General features: G+C 32.7%; 1 protein-coding gene across 1 annotated transcript in view; it reads right to left on the reverse strand.

Annotated features, from left to right (window-relative positions):
- The window catches only part of HMMR (hyaluronan mediated motility receptor), a 33,112-nt gene that overhangs the window by 21,596 nt on the left and 2,280 nt on the right, over positions 1-9,236 (reverse strand). The window contains exons 2-7 of the mRNA XM_023528648.1: positions 7,102-7,197; positions 6,587-6,666; positions 4,541-4,588; positions 1,342-1,530; positions 214-300; positions 24-124 (exon numbers count right to left, since the gene is read on the reverse strand). Coding sequence (XP_023384416.1) covers positions 24-124; positions 214-300; positions 1,342-1,530; positions 4,541-4,588; positions 6,587-6,666; positions 7,102-7,197 — 601 coding nt within the window. The remainder of the gene's footprint in view (positions 1-23; positions 125-213; positions 301-1,341; positions 1,531-4,540; positions 4,589-6,586; positions 6,667-7,101; positions 7,198-9,236) is intronic.

Raw genomic sequence — 9,236 nt, forward strand, 5'->3', positions numbered from 1 at the left:
TCTCTTTCCTTTCAGTCACTCACAGTTTCCCCTCAAGTTGTGCTATTTTCCCCTGAGACTCTTCCAGATTCTTCTGGGTGACCTGCAGTTTCACCTCCACGCCTTGCTGTTTAGCCATCACACTCTACACACAACAGAAATATGTTTTAGGAAATAAAAAATTGTTCAAATCCACAGATCCAGACACAGCAAACTAGCAAAGGTATCACTCACCCTCATTTTAGTTTCCCTTTTGTTTCTAAGTTTCATCAACTCAAGGCTCAGAATTCTCATGTTCTTCTGGTTACCATCTTCAGAAAACTAAGTACGACAAACACGTAAAAGATTCAGAAATATTTTCTAAGTCATATATAAAAATCACTTAAATGTTGGTCATTCTACCAATTGTTGGGACTATTATTTGCCTATTATTCCTCTGGTAGAGAAAATGGCCTTTGAACAATGCCAGGGTTACTGATTTTATACTAGTATTGTTCTCGTCCCTCCTTTTTCTTAATGTGACTTTCTGGTTTATTTTTGAAAGTAGCTTGGGTGGTCACTTATCTCTATATGCTAGAAAGTACATCTCAAGGCTCTAAAACAAGCTTCTTAGAAAAGATTTCGTAAAGGGTGTTTACTTAACAAAACGCATCTGAATTCCCTGGTCTGTGAAATATACAGACTACAGGATTCATCCCAGGCCAGTGAAATCAGATTTTCCAGGGCTGGGCCCAGGAATCTACTCCATTCCTCATGCTTGAATCTCATGCACTCTAACTCCCTTTGTAAGCAAAGAGCCCAACACATTAACAGGAAGTGAATAAATGACTCTTATTAAACTGAACAGTGACTTACAGCCTCCTTTTACTTCTGTAAAAAGCAAGATGACGATGTTGTCCTTTGATATCTATTAGTATATTAATACTGACAAACACAATTTATTGAACACATTTCTTCTTCAAAGTTATTCATTCCCCACTTCATTCCCAAAAAGATTTGAAATGAGAAGCTGATATAATGCTATTATTTATTTCAGAGAAAGATCTTTAAAGTGACTTCTAGATGTAAATTCTGCAGCTTTTGTTAATGGCCTTATTATGGGGTTACTTTGAAGGAGGGTGAAAAAATGTCAGACATTAAAATAAAAAACAATTTATTTGTTTATAAGTTCTTATGTATTAGGCACCATAGTAAGAAAGATACAATAATAATTCCTGTTGAAAGCAGCTTAATATTTAAGGTATATTTAGTAAAGGAAAAAAACTAAACCAAAGCCTAAAATTCCCAAACAACTAGTATAAGAGAAAAAAAACCACATTTATTATTTATTCAATTATAAATGTTATTATGAGGTTCAAATACCTTAGATTTTAGTAGCTCATTGGTCCTGGATAGTTCGGTAAGCTGTTTTTCCAGTGTCGTGTTACTTGCAGAGAGAGACGTTTTTTCTCTCACAGCAGCACTTAGCTTTGCTTCCACCTTTTCCAACTCAGCTTCCAGATCCTGTATCCGCTTGTCCTGAGCACCACGTTCCTGTACAAGGGCACGAATCTGGAGGGTGGAAACAATGTGATAAATGATACAATGCCAAAGTAACTAGCTGCTACTGATAATTGAAACATTGAAGTCCCAGAAAAATCTGATAGTGACATCATGATGCTCTTAGATATTCTAATTTAATTAGCTGTTTAATCAATCATATTTACTTTATGATACATCTTAAAAATCTGTAAGCATTTTAAGAATGCGGGATTTTAATTGCCATAAACTATTCAGTGTAATTAAACTTTTAAATCACTTTTAAAGTATTTCTACCTATAAGAGCTCTTATTTTCTCTAGTTCTAATTATATGAAATCAAATTACAGCTTAAAATGCTAAATATCTTTAAGAAGGTAGAACTAGAATTCTTGGTAGGAGGCTGTGGGCATCAGCAAGCCATCATATCTGCTGCAATTACTAGATAAAAACAAAACCACATATTTGTCAACAGAAAATGTGGAAGCCAGAAGACAATGAAATAACATGTTTAAAATGTAGCGGGGAGGATAAAGGGGATCAAATATATGGTAGCTGAAGGGAACTGGACTTTGGGTGGTGAACACACAATAGAATATACAGATGTCAAATGATAATGTACACCTGAAAATTATATGATTGTATTAACCAATGTTACTCCAATAAACTTAATAAATAATAATAATAACAATAAAATAAAATGTAGGAGGAAAACCTGTCAATATAAATTTCTATTCTCAATAAAAATATACTTCAAATATGAAGGTGACATACAGATGGTTTTGGAGAAGAAAAAAAGCTGAGAGTATTTAGCAATAGTAGGCCTGTGCAACAAGAAACACTAGAGGACGTTTTCAGGCTGAAGGAGAATGACCCCAGATGTTTACAGGATAGACACTTTAAATATAAGGACATAGATAGATTGGCAATAAAGGGATTAAAGAGGAATTATTATGTAAATATTCAACAAAAGAATGCTGGTATGGCTATTTTAAGTACACTTTAAGGCAAAAAGTATTACTAGTGACAAAGAGGCAATTTTATTGTAAAAAGGTCATTTCGAGAGGAAGACATACTCTTAAATTTGTTGTTCACCTAATGTCATAACTTCAAAATATACAAAGGAAAAACTAATAGAATTAAAAAGAGAAATAGACTAATCCACAGTGTTGGAAATTTAAAAGTACCTCTCTCAGTAAATAATAGGCAGAAATAAGTATTAGTACAGATAAAGATTTAAACAAAACTATTTAATCGACCTAAACTACTTGACATATACATATCACTATACCCAACGAGTGCGTATACATTTTTTTCGGTGCACATAAAACATTTACCAAAATGGACTGTTTGCTGGGTATAAAAGTTAAAGAGAGCATAGCTGTATTAAGTAACATGAAAAGTAATTTTTTTTACTCGTACTGACTTTATATTCATATAATCTCAGTATTTTAAGCCAACATTGCTTAATTAAAAATGTATCAAGCCCCACTTACAAATACAGCCATGACCTAGACACTAGAGAACAAACGAGCTTAAAGAATCCCTACCATAAAATTCTCTATGCTTATATTACTGTTATAACCACTGTTTATAGAATAGTTTTATATGGTAGAAAAAAAAAGACACTGAAATTATCTATATCACACTTTTTGTAGCTAAAGAAGCTTAAGTTCCATAAAAAGTGTTTATATACTCAAATACCTACACGGCCAAGTAGATAATATAGATAAGCAAAGAAGGCCAGGTGAAGACTGGAGAGCGAATGTGGCATCTAAAGGAGGCAGCCCTGCATAGCCCTGGCGGATTTTTACCGTGGAGAGGAATGTGGAAGCAGTGTTGTCAGATCCAATTTTACAACAGAAGTAAAAAATCTGAATTTGTTTTTTATGAAATTTTACTTATAAATATTGATAAATAATTTGAGTTAAAAATAAACAAACAACAAATATTGTTGCACTTAAATAAATAAAATAGAGCTCTATTTTTTTCAAAAATCTCTATTCTAAAAGATTAATTAACTGATGCAAATCACCAGTTCCAATCTTGGCACTGCTACTCACCAGCTCTCTACCTGAGATTCACTTATTATGTCTCTAAGTATTAATCTCTATATCATAGGCATGTATCCTCAATAAAATGATAGCCAATATTATTTTAAAAAATCCAAAATGATCAGAGCAATCAAGGCAGAGATTTACAATGTAACCTTGACATATACTTGGTCCTAAGGCAATATTTAACTGTGATGAATAGAAAGTTTTAATATATCAAAAGAATATGTCCACAGGAGAGTCAGTAATAAAACATGGAAAAGAAGATTGCCAGAAAAGCGAAGCTGGCAGTGACCAGCTTAGCCCTGCTTAGGGAAGTAAGTGGGTTTTTTTAAGTCAGCTCTTCTCAATAAAGATTTTTGCTATGGTGGAAATGTCCTGTCCAAAATGATAGCCTCTCACCACATGTGGCTACTGAGCACCTGAACTATGATTAGTGCAACTGAAGAACTGAGTTCTTAAATTTATTTAATTACAATAGCCACATATAGCGAGTAGCTCTAGGTCATTCTATCCTTGAGGAAGGCATATAGTGATGGTGCAGAGGAATGCATCAGGTTAGTATAACTCCATCACAATCCAACTAACCTGATAGGATTTCATGCTTACTAAGCAATTATCTAGATAGTCACTGTTTTAATGTATAGAGTACCATACAAGAAAAGTAAATGTAAATACTTTGTCTACACACAATGTTAGTAAACTAGAAAACTGATTTTTAGTTATCATTTTTTTCATTAAGTAGGTTATCTTGAATCTGTCCCTTAGGATGCTAACAACTTGACTTTGCCAACACACCACACGCACAGACAACCAGGCTCTGAAATACGGTATTCAAGCCAAGGAAAAATTACACTGTAGGCACTGGTCTGATGGCATATTTGCCTTACTGTGTGCCTCTGCAAATGCAACAGCATCCCTGTCTCTTAACTCTCTGTAATTCCATTATACAGCACATTTATTTTTCAGTAAGTTGAAAGCATTGCTCACCTCTTTTTCTAGTATCTTCAAATCTTTATCATTCTTTTGAGATTCCTTCTGTTTAAAAGTTAAAGAACAGTGATAATCAAATTTAAGTGGCACAAATATCATAGCCAAATTTGATTTTTAGTTATTAGAAAAGATTAGGGGTTCCAAACAGTTAATTTCTATTGTAAACATTTCCCTGAGTCTATTAAACATTTTGTAGCTGACTTATCTGGTAAATTAAAGAAAGGTTCTTTAAATCTCAAAATATTTCAGGTTTAAGTTCATCCTAATAGAGTAGGATTTTTTCTAACAAGTCCATTGAAAAGAACGGGTGGCATTTTGTGAATAGTTATTTTATGAATAAAGTCACAGCTTCTTTTTAATGTTAAAATGCAATACATTTTAAATATTTAATTATACTATCTCAGAAAGAAAAGAATCTTACAAAGAGAAATCAACTTAAACTTAGATACCCAGAGAGAGGGGGAAAAAAAAATGCAAAAAATAAAAACTGAAATAGTACAAGCTCTGATTCTAATCTACTCATTGCCTTTATTCTAAATAAGACACAGTTTTCACACTACATCTTTTTATATCCAACAGCTTTTTTGAGACAATGACCAAAAACAGAATTTCTATTTTTTCCGTCTAAAAACAGAAGAAAATGCATAAACATCTTGAATGAAATCTGTTTTACATGTTTCAGAGTTGGAGTGGGGAGACACATCAGTCTCATGGTTGTTAATTTACCACCTAATGATATTTTCTATCAAGGAAAGGCTGTTATTTGGGGGTTTTACACAAACATCACACTTGTATGTAATTTAGTTATCTAAGAAGGCTTGCAAATTTTATAATTCAAAAATTCAGAACTATTTCTCCAAGAAATTTGTCAAGAAATTGAGATCACTTTCTAAGAAAAGAGTGTCTATACATCAGTGCTACCAATAAAAATATAATGCAAACCATATGTTTTCAAATGTTTCAGTAGCCATACTTAAGAAGTAAATATTTTAATAATATCTTTTACTTAACCCAAAATATCAAAAATATTATTTCAACATGAAATTAATATAGAATTATTAGTGAGATATTTTATATTTTTTGTTCCAAGTCTTCAAAATTTGCTGTGTATTTTACACTCATAGCACACCTCAATTCAGATGCTAAATTTTCATCAGAAATACCTATTCATATTTAGATTTTATAAAAAATACAGTTGAAAAAGTAGATTCGCATATCCAAGTTGTTCTGAAAACATTTAAGAGTTTTCCAACAACAGAATCAAGTATTAGTTTTAAATCTACATTAATTAAAATTAAATAACATTAAAAATTTAGTTCTTCACTTTCAAGTGTTCAATAGCCACATGTGGCTGGCTAATCACTTCCTTATTGGACTACACAGCTCTACATTACAGAACAAGAGACTTAGTTGCAAATTGCCAAATGAATGAACACGTCTAAGCTTAATTGATGGCTTTGGTTTCCCAACTCTGTATCTTTTTCACATTAAAATATCAATTTACACAACTTGCTTTTATGAACTAATGGAGACAGTAATAGTAGGCTCTTACACAATAGTATGAAGCTATTAAGAATTTTAATCTCCCCACCACTCCTTGGCAGTTTCTGAATGGTAAACATCTTTTAGGCATTAGAATGTTTCTCCCCTTTTTCTTTACCAGGACTATCCTTCCTCACAAACAAATAAAAGTGAAACAACTCAAATGATGGTAACTAACAAATCAAAGCATTACACAATTTTTAAAGGCTTACTAGGTATAAGACTTATTTAGATATATAAATGACTGAGAAGTGGAGACTATTGTGTAATTCCGAATTAAGGGCATATTTAAGCACAATATGTTTATTAATGACATAGGCAGAAATGTAAAGCTTACTGGAGTCCTAATGATAACAAGTTTCATTAATTTATAGATATCTTTATAACCTTAATTTATACACTTAACCCATTCTAGTCAAATACAATACCTTTCAGAAATATTTTTAATGATACAGTTCATAAATTTCTTATATTCATAGGTAGAATATAAGAGCTCCTCACCTTTAATCCCAAAGTCTTAACTTTTCTTGCTGAAGCAGGCAAGGTAGTATCTTTGTCAACAGTAAAATTTTGTTGAGATTCTGCAGTAAATTGAACCACAGACAAAACACAATTTCAAAATTTCTTATTGCAACTATTAGTGAAACAAGGTAAAGTTATTCTTTTCTTGATTGCACATTTTCAAATAATTAGTTGGACAATATTTTTACACATCTAGCACATTTTTGATTTTCCTATTATTCCCTGGCAGGATAAGGTAATAAATAAAGGGGAACTACATATATATATGAGTGGCTTGCTTAATTTTCCTGGCTATATTATGATCCTCATAGTGTGATGATGAAAGCATTATTCTATAGTTGATCTTTTTCTAAATCCATCAAATACAAAAAATTAAATATAGCTGTAGCTTCACATTTTTGAGATACTATGGCATCTTTTAATTTATATACTGTTATTATAACTTTAAAGCTTATGAGATCATATAACCATTATTTTATTTTGGGATCCATTACCTTTTTGTTTTTTAAATCTTTGTGATTTCTGAAATACTGGTCCTTTCAATACTTCTGAAGTTTTAACGTCATAAGCACCTGGAGATGGTGCACAACCTAGAGGAAACAAAGCATTAATGTCTCATCTAATGTTACTTATGATCTTAAGTTAAAAACATGCCATAGTAAAGTGAGTAATATAAATGAAAAATTGCCATTAATAAATTGTTTCCTTGTTTTTTCAACTGTAAAAATAGCACCCATTTGATATTATAAAGTAGGCCTCTCTATGAGGAATAATATCGTTATCACTCCAAAAGCCCTTTTTTCAACTGGGTCAAAGGAACATAGGCAACTGAGCAAAACAGCGAAGACAGTCTTGGGATGAACATCATGTAAGAGCGAGAAACATGGCTTTCTTACTAAAAATTGACTATAAGAAATAAAATATTTGGAATCTACTCAGAGTTACTGACGTTAACTATCATCAGACTCTACAACTGAAGCAACTAAAAATTTCTAGACTTCAAGATTTAGCCTGGAATAAAAATTTACAGTGACAATCCATCTCTGGCTAATATCAACAAATTACAAGATTTATAAAGCTATAGACTATATTTCTATGTTCTAGAAATTTATACTGTATAATTTCTCATGTGAGTAACCGGAGACCCAAACTGAACACATTCTGGAGTGCTCATGGATAGCAGACTTGAGATCTGGCTCCCAGGACTGACAATAATAAAAATGTCATTAGCAAAAAGCTTTAGTTGATTGGGAGTCATTAAATTTATACTATTCTCTGAAAAGTTATTTACTTCGGTCCAGAATTTCATGCAAATAAATAAGAACAGCAAAGAGTATGACCATTTTAAGCCAATTCCTACTGTCCCCTAAGTATTTTCCTAAGTGTTTTCCAAACTATTAGCATAGCTTGACTAGCATTAAAACAAAAACGAAAACAAAAACAAAACAATAGAAAATATCAGTGTGACTCAAGGGTAGCAAAGTTAAACACTGTTTTGTGGTACTTTTGTTTCAGTTTATATAAATATAAAAATATATTCCACATAGAAATATACAATTCATTTCTCACCCTGGGACACAACTAAAAAGTATTAAAGTTATTGCTTTCAATTCTAAGTGGCCATAAAAACATCAAGGATGGATTTAACTTTCCATTTCTCTACCTAAAACAATCATTATTTATATATACTGACACAAAGATTCCAATCCTGGGAGCTTTCAAACCAAAATGTGGTCAATAAGGGGTAGGGATAGTGGATTTGCAATCAAGAAAGTCTTAAAATGAAGTGTAGAATTCACTGGGGAATATAAGTAAAAACAGATTAGCAAAAAGCATTAATCTTGGCTAGCTCGATTTCTCTCACCGCACAACTGTCAACACCATGGGGTGAACAGCAAGGTGACAGGGGTTTCTCTAAAATCAGGTTGAGTGGCACACTTTAGAGCACCTATTTTACTGATTTGGAATAGGTGTTGGGGAGGCAATGGGAAGCATATCATATTTTAAAGCAAACAGGAGACTTCGAGGAAAGCCACCATCACTAGTGTAGGCTATGCCTTTTGGGGGAAGTTGGGGTGAGAAGATGATTAATTTCTTTCACTCTCTGCTTTTGGGGATGATTCTCTGGAAAAGTTTGAGAACCGTTCTAGATTGGCAAAGCAGCCAGAAAAAAAGTGATATTGAATTCTAGTATTCTAGTTCATCATTAGGTCTATACTCTCAAGAGGGGGTAAGGACCAGCAAAAGATGGAATTGTGGACAGTAACTAAGCCAAATCATGCAAGTCGAGAACAGTTAAAACCCCATAATTAAACACTCCTTCCTAAAGACTGAAGAGTCAAATTTGATAGTTTAGGTATTTAGAGTCAAGAAGAACTAGGCTGAAATCCTGCCTGTACCCCTACCATCTGTTTGCGAGACCGGGGCACATGCTGTTTTCATGCTCTAGGTCTTTTCCTTACTAACACTTAAGAGTACATTATAGATACCAATTGTTAGAAATCAGGGGAAAGGCAATGTAAGACAACAGAAATGAGATAACTTGGGAGATATCACAAGCTTTCTGGAACAACTTATATTTTGATCAACCATGATCAGCTAACCCAAGCAGTTAACATTTGTATACAAA

Source organism: Pteropus vampyrus, unplaced genomic scaffold (genome assembly GCF_000151845.1).
Source record: "Pteropus vampyrus isolate Shadow unplaced genomic scaffold, Pvam_2.0 Scaffold30, whole genome shotgun sequence".
Classification (NCBI taxonomy): Eukaryota; Metazoa; Chordata; class Mammalia; order Chiroptera; family Pteropodidae; genus Pteropus; species Pteropus vampyrus.